The following is a 15,232-nucleotide window of genomic DNA, read 5'->3' on the forward strand; positions in this document are numbered from 1 at the left end:
ATGATGTCTTTTGTATTGTGACCAAGATGACTCGCTTGCTTTTTCATTTCTCAAACTAGAAAGTAGCGGATTGCCCGGTATCGCCATTTCTTCTCAAACTAGGGTATTGGTATTGTCCTTCACCTATAGTAGGACCACCACCCACCATTGGCAACCTCCTCCATGGGGTCGGATTCTCCTCAACTGTGATAGATCATAGATCCCTACGTGGTAATATTGGTGGTTACAATGTTTTGATGCAAAACTGCAGCGGCAACATCGTCTTTGCCTGTGCCAGTGCATGCTCAAATGTTGGTGTTGTTCAGGTTGAATTCTTGGCCTTTCGGTGCGGCCTTCAACAAGCTCGGCAGCATGGTTGCACCAAAGTTTTGGTGCAATTGGTCTCTCAAGTGGCAATACAGACTCTTCTGGGTGTTTACCGTCCTCATTGGGGGACCTTGCACATCATAGAGGAAATCCTCGATTTGATGAACCTTTTTGTAGAATGCATTTTTTGTCGCAGTTAGGAAGGCAAATAGCTGTGTGGACTACTTAGCTAGTTTGGCTTTAATGGACCAAGAACTGATGTTGGACCCTCTGTCCTTACTTGATCAGCTCTTGCATTTTGTAGCTGAGGAGTGGCACGGTCCTAGGTTCGTTCTTTAGAAACTAATTTTGTAGCATATCTTATGTACCATATCCTTTACTATTAATACAAAGTCTCCCTTTATCAAAAAAAAAAAAAAAAGAAAGAAAGAGAGAGAGAGAGAAAATATTTATGATGAACCTAATTAACAATAATGCAAGATCAGAAGTTGCATTCCCTATTTTCTTTTGTGGAAAAGAAGTTGCCAAATTAAAGTAAACAGTGATGTGGAGGTGCAACCAACACCAAAGCACCCCATTATATTTATGGATGATGGATGACCCAGACCTGACCTTCAACCTAACCCTTACATTGTAAAATGCCATAATGTGTCAATTACTCCACAACCCACATAAAAGTAGGAAAACATTCATGAAATTCAAAACTAGTCCTACAGAAAAGACTGATTAAAAAGGGGAAGCTGAGACTATTGGAGTGGATTCGCATTGTTGTTAGAAGAGATTCCCTTAGATAAAGACTATATGGGTGGCAGAAATGACAAAACCCTAAAGCAAAATCAAAGGGTGCATGATGAGTTGGAAAGAGTGGTTCTTCTTTCCCTATTCTGGCCTGAAATCCCTTCCACTCATTCCCCCCCAAAATATCAAATCCCATTAAGGTGAAGTCCCCATCCCCAACTCAATGAGAATGAAGTAATGGTGTGAAAGATTCTTCATTCCTACATTTCTAAGCCCTATTAAATTCCTCTCAAACTCTTGGCTGATAAGACCAATTATTGAGTGTCAAATCTCTTCTGCAAGTGTTCTTCTTATTATTTTTTTTTATCTGTAATAACATGCATTAACCATTGTGACTTTGAAGCTTTGCTAAGAACTTTTATAGGCACAGCTTATAAGATCAGTAAATAGTGTATTTCCCTTTACCTTATCGGTCCCCCACCTCCTTTCCAAAACTAGCCCCAGAAAGAGAGAATCATTCAAATTTACTAGCCCCCAAAAGAGAAGTTCATCAGGGCTTTTTCAAAGCACTTTTAATGTTTTTGTTGACAAAAACATGGAGTAAAAGAAAGTTTCTACTTTCTACTGCAAAGTAGACTATTGAATAGTGTCACTGTTTACAAGTGATAAACCATAAGGAAAGCCCTGACAAAATTGAATTATTAAATAATGAGATTTGTCTATGATGAGCAGACATGACCTGCTGCCATTATTATTCCTTCCAAGCTCATCTCTTAAAGAGATTCAGAAAATATATTGTTGTAAGGACAGAATATTCTCCACAGAACCCAACTGAAAAAGGAGGGATTTTTATATTGATCAGTTAATGGAGGAGAATATATAAGTATAACCCAAGCACCCCTAAAGAGAAGCATGTGTTCAAATCTTTCTGGTTTATCTCAACAGATACCCTAATCTGTTCATAAATAACACCATTCTTGTTTTCCACTACAAGTTACGCAAAACACGAATTAAACATGGATGCATGAGAATGGAGAAAAGCAGAGGGTTCAAAACTGAGGAGATCGAAGCATATGATTCCTCCATGATGGATGTTGTACATTTCTTTATGTCTCTGTCGATGTTCGGGTTTCTATATACGTACGTATGCTCTTGGTGGGTATTTGACCATTGGTAAGAATTTGGTTAGTGGTGATCGGTATCTTTTCTGCTGTCTTGAGGTTCCTCCACAAGGGAAGGCCACTTTGGATCCGTGTTTGTGACTACAACCAAGAAAAACGCCTGTTGTTGGCAACAGCTGTCAGCACTAAGGTCATTCGGTTGACTACTGGGTACTGAACGCTGTTAAATAAGAACTACATAAGAAAGTCAGAAAACGCTCTCTCTTTATCTCTGTGACATTTCCTCAAACATAAAGTGGAGACCCGCGTTGGCAACACATTGTCCTTTTTCACATGCATAACAGCATAAGCAATGGTGGTCTGGTGGGTTTAGGTCATAGGGGGTGGTGGGTTAGGCCCATTATCACCATTACCTTTCAGTGGGCGTACCTCTAACCACCTCCTCTTCCTTCCTTCAGGGGTGCCTATCTCATTGCATGTATTTATATCTGCCACCTACACCCTCCACAATCACCATTATCTTTGCCATCCTCTCTCTCTCTCTCTCTCTCTCTCTCTCTCTCTTTGTTTCTCCATCCGTCTATCACTGAGAACTATCTCCTTGGAGGGTGAAGCTGAAACGATGGGGCAAAGGTCTAATTCTTATCTCCACCTCTCCCTCATCTTCCTATTTCTCCTTTTCTCCTACTCAACAGTAGCTACTCGCCTCTTGATAGCAAAAGAAGGTAACCAATTATCTGTCTCTGTCTACCACTCTACCCATCAATACATCTTCCTCCCTCTAGAAGTATTTATGTGGTTTTTCTTTTTATCTGGATTGATTTTGGTTAATAGGTGAGGAAGGGGTAAAGGTTGATAAGCTTGTTGAGAGTGGTCCTCTGAGAACAGAAGAAATGGATGATACATGGAATAAGGTCAGTTTAGAATTACCTATGCATCTACCATGTATATATATATATATATATATAATCTTTTCTGTTATTTTTTTGTCTGAATCTGTAACTCATGGGTTTGTGTAACTTCACAGGTAATGGGTATGGAACACTGTGGTAACGGAGATGAAGAATGCTTGAAGAGAAGAATGGTTTCAGAGGCCCACTTGGACTACATCTATACCCAGCACCATAAGCCTTAGGGTGTTTCAGAGCAAGAAATGTAGGCATAGTGATTTTATATAGTAGCATAGCATCTCTTACTACTAATCTCATGTCTCCTTGTAGTCTATGATTAAACTTGTGTGAAGCCCTAGAGACTTTCTTACTCTTGCTGTAAAAGAACAGACTAGTTCATCAAATAAAGAAGAACTCCGTTTGTCTTTTGGCTTCTTTTTACTTTTTCCACTCTTTTATGTATTGAAACGCACTGGCATGGACCTTAACTGCATTAATTTTCTGCATTAATACGAGAACAGGGGTGAAGACTTCAGAACCTTTAAGCTTGTAAACAGATATTTCTGATGCAAAGAAGTAAAGAGTCAGCCATGGAGTTCAGCATATAGCTGTCCATCTAGTTAAATTTAATGTATATTGGCACAGAAAAAGAAACCCAAGCAGGCAAATTCCTTACTCCTAAGACTCTCCGGAGAGAGAGAGAGAGAGAGAGAGAGAGAGAGAGAGAGAGAGAGAGAGAGAGAAGAAGAAGAAGAAGAATAGTCTCAAAACACACCAGAGTTCCTGCAACGCCTTGTACAGCTTCACCTCCTGACGAGCAGAGATGGATGGAGCAGGAAATTCTGTCGATCAATAAAAAGAAGAGAAAAGAAAGAAAGAGGGCAATAACCTCTGTCGATCAGTTTGAGTCATCCATGACTCTTTTGAGTAGGTGGTGACTAGGAATGGGGGACCGCCACCTTTGTGGCGCACTGGGTGGATCACCCAGAAGAGAGAGGAAGAATCTTGCCTGGGGTTTTCCCAATGGGTTTATCGGTTAATGGTCTCAGAAGGGTCAAATTCAGAACTGGTCCCAGAACAAGTATCCCTTCTTCTTCAATAACGGAATAATCTAGCTAGCTAGCTAGCTCCAATCCAGAATCATCTGGGCTATATCTTAAGAATTTTCACATCAGCTGTAATTCACTCTAATCATTCCAAACTATTTATGACACATAGGAACTTCTGGTTACGCCTCTCTATTTCATCCATTCCATTCATCTTTTTCTTTCTTCACTTCTATTTGAAGCATCGTTGTTTCTACTTTCTTTGTCTCTATTAGTCCCCAAACACTTAAAAAATAGTCATAGTGGGTATCTCTCTCCCCTCAATTGTCACTAATTCAATCATCTATCTGCGTGCTACAAGTTACGTATCTTTGCATCTTTTTTCAGTAATTCAATCATCTTTATCTTTTGCATCTTTATCAAATCGTTAATTCTTACTTCGTCTCATGCATCCACCAAAAGAGTAGTATATATAGACAGAGCATGCATACACAATCACAACCCCCTCCTTATAGTCAGTAAGCCACACAATCACACAATCCCCCAACTGAAGGCTTAGCTTCACATTCTCTTGTCCTCAAAGCCTGTAGAGGTCCACATGGTTTTTGGGTCTCAAAGTTTCTTCGCAGTTCAGACTTGGACTCATAAATAGCTGTTGTCGTTTGTCGTCTAAAATTGTAATTGTGAAACTTAATGCACTGATCAGGGAACCTTGACTAGTCCTGCCATGACCATTTTAACGTTAATTACTGCCCTTACTTAAATAAGTAAAACGTTTTGGATTAGCCTAAAATACTCAGATTTGACTTGTTTGACCGTTTTGCTTTTCCTCTTGACTTAGGTACATTTGTACGGGTAGGAGGAAATTAAGAGGGTGTTGGGACGGTGGAGTTCATTCTTCCAGCGAAGAAGAAGACAGGAGAAGGACGCGAGTACTGATCGAGTAGCATTTGTAAAATTAAATTGGAAAAAAAATGGAGAAAATAAGAGTCATGAACCTTAAATGTCGAGGAACTCTACATATATGTGGAGCTCATGATCTGGGCTAGTTTTTAAAGACCACGAGGCACTCTCCTTCCATCTCGTCCATTCAATATTGTTTGTGTGCGTGTGACTTTAATTTGTTATGTCCAGAAGATCCGGAGGATTGGTTGATAGAGATTATGAATTCGTTTCAGCTTGTCTTAATATGGAAATTGGATTAATGGGTCTCAGAAATCCTTCCTCTGTTTCTTGTAGAATATAGATTCTTCATGTGTGTGTGTTTTTTTATTTATATGACAGAAATAGATAACAGATAATAGAAACAGAAGAGAGAATTGAAAACTTTTGTGTTCTGTTTTTGCGTTCCATCCTCCAAATCGTACGTGTTCTCCATCTGTAAGGAACGAGCTCGAACCATGATTCGAGTTCGGACCATTAATTACAGGAATGAAGAACTGAGGAGATGGGTTGTGGTGGTGGTGGTGGCAATGGTGGTGGTTTGGGGTGGTGTTGCAGATGGTATAGGTGTGAACTGGGGAACGATGATGGCTCAACCTGTGGATCCTAAAGTGGTGGTTAACATGCTAAAGGACAATGGCATCAAACATGTGAAGCTGTTCGATGCAGATTCCTGGGTTTTGAATTCGTTAGCAGGTAGTGGGATTCAAGTCATGGTTGCCATACCAAACGGTGAGCTTTCGAGATTCAGCGATGATTATGGGAATGCTAAAGATTGGGTCAAGGAGAATATTACTGCATATTTGAGCGACAAGGGAGGGGTTGATATAAGGTAATTAATTCCATTATCAATTCTAACCCAAAAAAATTCCATTATCAAGACTCAATATTTTCTTCCCTTCTCCTACTGCATCACTTCGATTTGTTCGATTTATAATCATATGTATTCTTCTCTGTTATCTTTTTAGAAATGGGAAAAAGTGTTTTTTTTCTTCCACCCTATGACGTAGGAGAATGTAATCGCATGCATGAGAGATATAACAACAACAACGACAATAACAGCCCTGTCCCAATGAAATAGGGTTGGCTTCTGCTTTTCAATTAGCTTTGTTTGAGACCATGCTAAATACAATGCCTAAACTATACATATCTTCTTTCACCACTTCTTTTAAGGTTATCTTAGGTTTGTTCTTAGTTCTTGTACATCATTCAATATGAAGTATATTAGTTTTCTGTACAGGGGCAATTAAAAGGCTCTCTTGAATATGATCATACCACTTTAAATGATTTTCTCGTAACTTATCATTTATTGGAGTTACTCTCAGATTAACTCTAATATGCATGAAAGATACCTAATCTTATCTCCACCATTTGTTAAGGGTGGAGGAAAATTATGGAAACAAATGGAATGAGGGGCAATCATCTAACATGTCTGAGTAGTTCCATCTCACAGAATCTGGATCAGTGACCTGATGGGGAGCACTTTGAGCTCCTCGGACGCTTGCCGACCACGAATACGGGGAATACCATTGTGTTCCCATCTCTCTTAAATTGTTTTGTTATTTTTAATTTGTGAGTCTAACATAATTTTGTAGTCGAGAAGTGTAAAGAGTGGAGGAGGGGGAGATGATCCGGACTCCATCTCACAAATATACATTAAATGACCATTGCATACCTTTCAAACCTCATAACTGACCAAGTGTGTGAAAGTCCTTTTTTTGTTTTTCTTCCTATGGAGGGTGGCATTCTCAATATTGAAATGTACGTTTTTCGTATTTCCACTAATAAATAATGGCAAAAATAGCACAAGGTGAATTCCCTTTGATCACTGTTACATGCTGAAGAACTAGATCAGTTCATCTGCTTCAGCCTTTTTGAATGCATGCATATATGCTGAACAAAGGCAATGTGAAAAACAGGTATGTAGCAGTGGGGAATGAACCCTTCTTGAAGAGTTACAATGGAAGCAATATGAAGACCGTGTTTCCTACCCTAAAGAACATACAGAAGGCCCTTGATGAAGCTGGGGTTGGTGACAAGATCAAAGCCACCATCCCCTCCAATGCCGATGTCTATGAATCTTCTTCTTCCAAGCCTTCCACCGGCGACTTCCGTAAAGATATAAGAAAACTCATGGTTGATATTTCCAAGTTCCTTCATGCCAATAAAGCACCTTTCTTGGTAAATATCTACCCTTTCCTCAGTCTCTTCCAAGATCCAAATTTTCCGGTGGATTTCGCCTTTATGAATGGAGGTGGCAAGTCTATCCAAGACGGTAACCTCCAATACACCAATGTGTTCGACGCCAACTATGATACATTGGTTTGGTCCTTGAAGAAGCACGGCATGGGTGACATGAAGATAATCGTCGGAGAAATTGGATGGCCTACCGATTGCCACAAGCATGCCAATGTCAAGGAAGCACAGAAGTTCTACGACGGCTTCTTCAAGAAGAGGTCGAATGGTGAAGGTACACCCCTGAGAAAGAATGCTTATCAAGATGTCTTCCTCTTTGGCTTGTTCGATGAGAACACCAAGAGTGTGGCACCAGGTGCCTTTGAGAGGCATTGGGGTATATTCAAGGCTGATGGGCAACCCAAGTTTCCAATGGATATCACAGGTAAAGGGGCCGATAAAATGCCGAAGGGTGCTAAGGGTGTGGTGTACCTTGAGAAGCAATGGTGTGCCTATGACAAAACCATTAGCCAGGACAAGAAGAAACTGTTGCCTGACAATGTTGGTTTTGCTTGCGCCATGGCTGATTGCACTCCACTGGGTAATGGATCCTCATGCAGCGACTTGGATGCTGATGACCATATCTCTTATGCTTACAATATCTACTTCCAAATGCAAGCACAAGATGTGCGAGCTTGTGACTTCAAGGGAACAGCAAAGATCACCAAACACAATGCTTCTGTCGGTTCTTGCCTATTTCCAATACAAATTGATAGTAGCGGCCACAGGTTGCAGCTGTTGTTCCCTGTCGTGTTCTTCTTCTTTTTCCTCACTCTTATATTTTAATTTCTTACCTTTTTTTTTTTTTTGTTTTGTTTTTAAAATAATAAACCCTTTTGAAATCATAGAGTAGATATGAGGAAGTAGAATGAGATTCATTCTAGTTTTAATTCCTCGTGTGTGTGATTCAGAAAGTTGCAGAGGCTTTACATTAATGTATACTTGTCGAGTTCAGAACCAAAATCAACTACAAAGATACTCTTTAATGCAATTGCTTACTCTGTCATGTATGATCATGCACCTGGCCCCATTAAACTTCTGCATAACTTTTTGTAATCCAAGAGCTTTACGATTTGATTTTCCATTATCATTGGGAGAACTACCTCACATGTATGAAAATGCAATGTGCTATAGGCCGAACTGTAGGAAATCACAAGATGGGTAGAAAGTATTAAGAATATAGAATAATGACATAAAACTGATTTAGTGGAACACATATCTTCGTAGTAGTTAACGAGAAAATCGATAACATCACTATGCATCCGTATGTCGCAGAAGAAACAATACAATAGCAGCAACAAGGACTCAAACACAATGAGTTGAGGCGTACATATCAATACTTTTCCTTAAGGTATTTGAACGTCCCCTACAGTGCAGATTGGATTTGACCTTGACGTCCTCACCTCCAAAATACAACAACTCCTTAGTTCCAATGGCAAGCACTCCACAGGAATCCACTTGCAAAGAATGTCTGAAGGTAGTACTCACGAACCCATCGATAAAACACACTTCGAAAAAGAACAAGAGACTATTATCGTTTTTTTTAATTATTCGAGTATAGAAGAGGAAGAGACACCTATAAAGGGGCATCTCTACAAGGTACCTCCGAAACCATGTTTTTTCCCTTACATTTTGTTTGTTAGCCATTCAAACAAGACTTTCCATAAACTACTCATTGGCTATTTAGGTATCTAAAGGGAATAACATCACCTCTAACCCTTCATTATAAAATGCATAAAATATTTTGAATCACATAATTTAAAAATAAATTAAAATTCCAACAATTATTGTTAGAACCAGAATACCAGAGGGGACCTGTTTAGTACTACTATTATTTTGCTCGTTCTGGTTAGATGGTAAAGTAGTACCACTACAATGTAAGAGGTTGAGCAATGGGCTCTTAATTAGCCCAATCCTACGAAACATGGGGTGTGTTAACTATAGTGCACATCGGTTAACTTAAATGAGTGTAAAGGGTGTGGCTGCCCTTGAGAAGAGTCTTAAAGCGAACTCTTTAACACTCAAGTGACCAAGGGGATAGGACCTAGAATCTCACATTGATATAATTCAAGAGATGCGGACGTCTACTAGTGGGACATGGATAGTGAGCTAGCTGGCTACGATGAAGAGGAAAAGTTTAAGAAGTCTGACTTCACCCATATTTTGTAGTGTAATTCATCAGACCTAGTGTAGGTTTAAGTCCAGAAGAAAACTCCAACGATGTGTCTTGCTAAGTCAAAATTTATACAACACTCTTTCTCATTTTACTGATATTTTGAAACTTGTGGGGGATTGTTGGATTTTGGTTTTTAAAAAACAAAATAAAACAATTATATTATTTATATAAGTTTCAACAATGTTAAAATTCTATCTCCTTAGTGTTGTTTTAGGACTCTTGCTTGATACTTACCTCTATAGGACTTGTCTGGATGTGAAGATTCCGATTGTTGGATTTTGGCAATTCGGCATTTACAAGGTAACCTAATTTACCATATTTGTTTAGTCTCACATCGGATGGAGCTAATGATAGTTGAGATTCCCTTCCCTATTTTAGTGGTGAAACCAACACCTTTTAGTGAAGTGGTCATGGGTTCGACTCTTGCTAAGGTATATTTATATCCCCATCTCCAGCTTAATTAGCCCCTTTGTACAAAATTTTTTTTTACTCAATTGATAACCCACTATATTTCTATGTGGGTTAAGACAACTATGAAAACATAAAACTTTATGGATTCCCATGTAACAACTACACAAACCATGTAAGTATATTTCTATCACACATGTCATTCATGGCATTTATTCCAATGAATTAAACACATAAATCCCCTATCAATTCATTATGATTAACGAATCAGTTGATTAGTGGCCAATTAATCAAAAGCATTAAGAACAAAAGGAAAAACTCAATCAAAGAAAACAATAATCAAAATTATATTGATGAATTCAGGAGTGAAAATTCAAAGATAGGAGAATTAAATTAGTTTATTCTAAAAATTAAAAACATCATAGAAGAATCTAAGAACATTGAAAGAAGATGAAGAAAAACTTATTCTCAAGCTCCAAGTCTCCAAAGTCAACCAATGTCTCCAAAATTTGTCCTCTATCCTCCTCCAAAGCTCCAAAAATGTTTTTCCTACAGTCTTCTTTCCTATTTATAGGCTAGTCTCTGTTTGATACAATTCTAGTTTCCTAATCTGACTCAACCAAGGAGGGTTTTGGCGTACAAATCGTACTGACTTAGAGAGCTCAAATGCATAATTACACCATTGGATTTGAAGATCAAGAAGTCTTGAAGCTCTCCTCAAAAAATTAATTCGATTGGACACCGTAGGGTGCAACAGCGGTTGGAGCGGTCGAGCTGGGCTAAGGTCGGGCTGAAAACCCCCAGCCCAAACACACCCATTAAAAGATAACGGTCGGTGCGGTTTCAGTTGGTGCGGTTTGGGTTCGGGTTGGTTAGCGGTTTGGGCTAACGGTTTGGATTCGGTTTGGGCTAACGGTTTGGACCAAATTAAAAATCAATATTGAAACTTATTTTTATTTTTCCTCAACTCTTCACACAAAAAACTACGATAGAGAGAGGAAGAAGACTCCAAGTAAATCTAGTGATGGCATTAGCTGATGCCTTGATCCAAACACCCCCAACCCCAAAAAATAAAAAATTTAGATTCTTCTATCATGTGTAGGTCAACCCACAATCTTCACCCAATGAAATAGATTTATATGAAGGCTCAACTAAAATTACGTGATAAGAAATAGATTTGCAGAGTGGTAAAAGTGAAAGAGGAACAGATAAAGTAAAAGTGAAAACCACGAAACAGGAAAGAAACCGCAACAAAAGTGAAACCGAAGGCGAAACGGTAAGGATTAACCGATTAAGGAATTAAGGCATTAGGTTCTTTTTGTTTTTGGTAGAAAACTAAGGCGGTAGGTTTCAAAATTAAATGAAATAGCCAAATAGGGTTTGCTACCGTTTTGGTAAAATTTAAAAATTAAAATAAAGAAAATTATGAAATTTAAAATTTAAATTCTCAAGAATATGAAACGTGGGGTGGGTTGAAGTTGAACAATGAGTTAATGCGCCATAACCGTAAGGAATAAGGGTTTTTTAAAAAAAAAATTTTATTTATTCAAACGGATTAACAGGCTGGGGTTCGGGCTAGCGGGCCGCACACGCCCCGGCCCAGCCCGAAACCGTTCGGGCTGAGGGTCTTCAGCCCAAACACAGCCCATTAAGGTTCGGTTCGGTCCGGTTCGGACTATAACGGACCGGTTCGGTCCGGTTTCAACGGTTCGGGTTGAAAATTGACACCCCTAGGACACCGTATGACCATCTGATGAAGGGCTTGATCGAAACTGGATAAAGACACTCAAAAACAAGATTTTTCTCTCTTCCTTCTTTGAATATGATTATTTTTTTTCTCTTTTTCCTTCTTTGATCTAGTCCCAAATATGAAATAAAATCCTGAAGCATGCAAGGAATCCTTATCTTCATGTTTGTGACTTGATGAAGGTTTTAGAGTGCATTGTAACTTGATGAACAAGACTTTCCTTTCTGGAGTACAATAAAATCCAGCTTGGTTCCATTAAGACTCTCTCTCTTCACAAAATTTTCCAATAATACCCCTCCAGATTTGATTGATAATTTGTACAAACAAAAGTAATAAATCTTAATTAGGATTTGATAGGAAATATATAAAATCACCAAAATATAGAAATTAAAGGAAAGGGTGCAACATATTCATTTTCATATAATATTAGGGTAAATTGATATAAAACAAATATAAACACATGGGAATATAGCAATTAATCATTTAAAATAGGGATAATTACTATTGCCCCCTGTACTTTGATTTTATTACTAATGTATCCCCTGTATTTTGCAAAATTACTAATCCAACCTTTAACTTTGTCTATAATTACTAATGCCCCCCTTCTGTTAAGTTCCGTTAGTTTACTGATGATGTGGCATCTCCATATTTTTTAGAAATCCCAAAATACCCTTTTACTTATCTCTTTACTTATTTACCCTTTTGTCAAGTTACAGTAATACCCTTAATTAATTGTAGAGAAAAAAATAATCATAATCTGTTTTACTCTTAAAAAAAATCACCAAAATAAAGAAATAATAATTGAATAAAATTAAAATAGAAACCGAAGAGGAGGGAAGATAGAATTCAACTCAAATTTGGAAACTGAATATCACCTACTTCGTTAATTCCTTCTCTGGCAAGATTTTGTGGTTTCGTCAATGGTGGGTTAGTAAAGCGGTTAAAAGTCTAAACTCCCATGGGGAGGTGTTACGTTTCGCTTCCAATATTAAAAAGCACCAGTCCCAAAAAAAAAAAAAAATTGTGGTTTCCTTCCCTACGTATGCTAGAGGAGAAGGTGGGAAACCAAATCGAATGAATTTTGTCAATTTCTTTAATTCAAAATAACTATGTTTAGTGAAGGTGGAAAACCAATATTTTTAAATTCAAAATAAATGAAGTTAGGGTAAAATTGACATTTAATCTGGTTTATAAATGGGGTAGTATCGCTTGATTCGAATTTTAATGAAGGACAAAATGGACATACATATTCAAACTTAACGGCTACTTAACACCGTTATAAGGAAGGGGGAGAATTTTGTAAAGAGGGTCTTATTAGTAATAAAATCAAAGAGGGGGGGAAAATATTAATACTTAAAAAAAAAAAAAAGGAAAAAAAACAAATTATTAGTTGCTGTGGGGGGGGGGGTGGGGGGGAGAGAAAAAAAAAGGGTGGGGGGGGGGGGGGGGGGGGGGGGGGGGGGCTTGGCTAAGGCCATGGTCCCTGGATCTTAGTCCAACCAGGTCATGGGACATATATAATATTAATTAATTAATATTTTTTTTGGTAAACTTAATTAATTAATATTAAATGTTTATGATGGGACTTGGGACTTGGGACTTGGAGACGTAGGTTATGGTCTAGAAAACCCATTTTTGGGTTTTGCTGTGGGGATGTGACTGAATGATCAGTCACAACTCTTTCGCTTCAAAGATGACCTTACGAATAGATCCAACTCTCTTATATAGATGTCCATACTAGTTTAGGAGTATATATGAGAAATTAAAAACAAAAGTTTACTCTCTGCTTTTTGGAGTAGAAAAATTCGTGTTTTGAAAAGTGAAATTTCTTGTTTTTGCTTTCTTTCCTTCCTGTATTGTATACTATCTTTGTATCTCCTTTGCAATTAGAATCTGTTGGAGTGCTAGCTTTCATATCTAAAGGAAGTTGTTGTATCTTATAAGTTAGAAGTGAGGACGCCAAGGTCAAACCCGGTTTGCACTTAAAGAGGCGTTCAAATACCTTAAGGAAAAGTACTGTTTGTACGCCTCAACTCACCCTGTCAGAGTTTGTGTTGTTTTATTTTTGCTTCTTCTATTTCATACGGATAAGTGCTTTTGATATAAGATTATACTACTTTGCGATTCCGTGTCTTATTGTTTGATATTGGTCTGTCTATACAGTGCCTCTGGTATTTTGGTTCAATGCCACAAACCTGTATTTTTAATTCTTACCCAAAAAACACTTGTATCTTTAATTTTGCAACGGAAAATAAGAGAAGGAAAGAGATCGGTGACCAAATAATAAAAGCGTCTTTCTATCTCAGGCTCCACTTACATTAATTTTTTTTCATAGGATTTACAATCTAATGTTCTCAATACTGTAACTTAATTGTTACCTCATCTTTTATGCTCTTTTTTTTTTTTTTTTTTTTTTTTTTTTTGTCCAAAAGAAGATTTATATAAAGCTCCCCAAGTGAAAATCCCTAGAGGCAATAAAAGAGTTTTGTAACATAAAGTACGGGGGGTAGTTCCACCAGATTCTAGAGATTTTAAATGTTATAGCCCCATGAGCAATAAAATCTGCATGATATTGAATGTAATCTAGGTCAAGGCGCAAAGCTAGCTTGAGCCGCAGGAACTTTTGCAAAAATAATGAAGGAACCAACACCACAATGTCTTGTTTGGACCTACTGGTAAAAGTAAACAACACAGACTCAATAAAGTGAATCCTAAGTCTCAAAATCTCATCAACCATACAACATATCCAATCTAAGGAATGACTCCGGCCATTGAGGGCCTCAATTGCACCTTTGCAGTCTGAGAACATAACTAGCTTGGTAATGTGAAGTGATTGCGCCAATAAAATCCCATCCCGTATCGCCTCTAATTCCACTATAGCTACTGACATACTAAGACCAAAGTGTGCATTTGCTGTTAGGAAATCTCCATGCTAGTCCCAAATAATACAGCTTCGTCCTCCCTTCTTACTTTGATTGTCCCAAGAACCATCCACATAAATCTGAAAATGGTAATCAACATCTAGTGAGTTGGAGCCAGAAATTGTGTGGTTAATCCCTTAATGTACATGAGAGGTTCAAGTGTGCACAAAGCATTTTACTATATAATGCCCAAAAACAATTCATCAATCCTTCTAACGAAGGTTGTTTCCCTTCAAAAACAAATTCATTTCGAGCTTTCCATATAAGCCAACATAGTGTACTCCAAATCGTATCCACCAATTCATTCGTGTGTTTATATTTGGAGTGTATAAAGTTAATCCAGTCATGCATAGATAGCCCAAGAATTCAGATATATCAATTCTAAGGGGAGAAACCTCCCAACAAGTTTGTGCAAAAGGACAGAAAACAACAGCATGCTTTTTAAAATTACCAATTCAACCTTAAACTTCGTCTAAATTACTAATGATTTCTTCTGTTATGCTCCGTTAGCTAACTGATGACATGGTATTCTTATTATACTTTTCAAAAAACCCAAATTTATTTATCTCATTAAGATTCAACTCTTTAAATCCAAAATGATAAAGATATAAGAACAAAAATATTTATATTGAATATGATGTTTCTAAAGGTGAGTAATATTTAGACAAAATAAATATTACACATCTAACCTTAACACCTCCT

At 37.8% G+C, this 15,232-nt stretch overlaps 2 protein-coding genes across 2 annotated transcripts; both read left to right on the forward strand.

Moving 5' to 3' along the window:
• Positions 1-2,658: 2,658 nt before the first annotated feature.
• LOC149028237 (putative phytosulfokines 6) lies at positions 2,659-3,490 on the forward strand. Its single transcript, XM_089148008.1, has 3 exons — positions 2,659-2,890; positions 3,000-3,079; positions 3,193-3,490. The coding sequence occupies exons 1-3, from the start codon at positions 2,788-2,790 to the stop codon at positions 3,298-3,300; spliced, it is 291 nt and encodes a 96-aa protein (XP_089004134.1). The 5' UTR covers positions 2,659-2,787; the 3' UTR covers positions 3,301-3,490.
• Positions 3,491-5,501: 2,011 nt separating this feature from the next.
• On the forward strand, positions 5,502-8,064 carry LOC149028238 (O-Glycosyl hydrolases family 17 protein). Its single transcript, XM_089148022.1, has 2 exons — positions 5,502-5,875; positions 6,963-8,064. Exons 1-2 carry the CDS (start codon positions 5,502-5,504, stop codon positions 8,062-8,064), a joined length of 1,476 nt encoding a protein of 491 aa, XP_089004148.1.
• Positions 8,065-15,232: the final 7,168 nt, after the last annotated feature.

This window comes from Hakea prostrata, chromosome 1 (assembly GCF_041222555.1).
Source record: "Hakea prostrata isolate BN-2017 chromosome 1, UWA_Hpros_2, whole genome shotgun sequence".
Lineage (NCBI taxonomy): Eukaryota > Viridiplantae > Streptophyta > Magnoliopsida > Proteales > Proteaceae > Hakea > Hakea prostrata.

Coding starts and splice junctions, on each gene's coding strand:
- LOC149028237 (XM_089148008.1), top strand. CDS start 2,788: ATGGGGCAAAGGTCTAATTCTTATCTCCACCTCTCCCTCATCTTCCTA. Junction 2,891..2,999: donor CCTCTTGATAGCAAAAGAAG/GTAACCAATTAT, acceptor TTTGGTTAATAG/GTGAGGAAGGGGTAAAGGTT. Junction 3,080..3,192: donor TGGATGATACATGGAATAAG/GTCAGTTTAGAA, acceptor GTAACTTCACAG/GTAATGGGTATGGAACACTG.
- LOC149028238 (XM_089148022.1), top strand. CDS start 5,502: ATGATTCGAGTTCGGACCATTAATTACAGGAATGAAGAACTGAGGAGA. Junction 5,876..6,962: donor AAGGGAGGGGTTGATATAAG/GTAATTAATTCC, acceptor TGTGAAAAACAG/GTATGTAGCAGTGGGGAATG.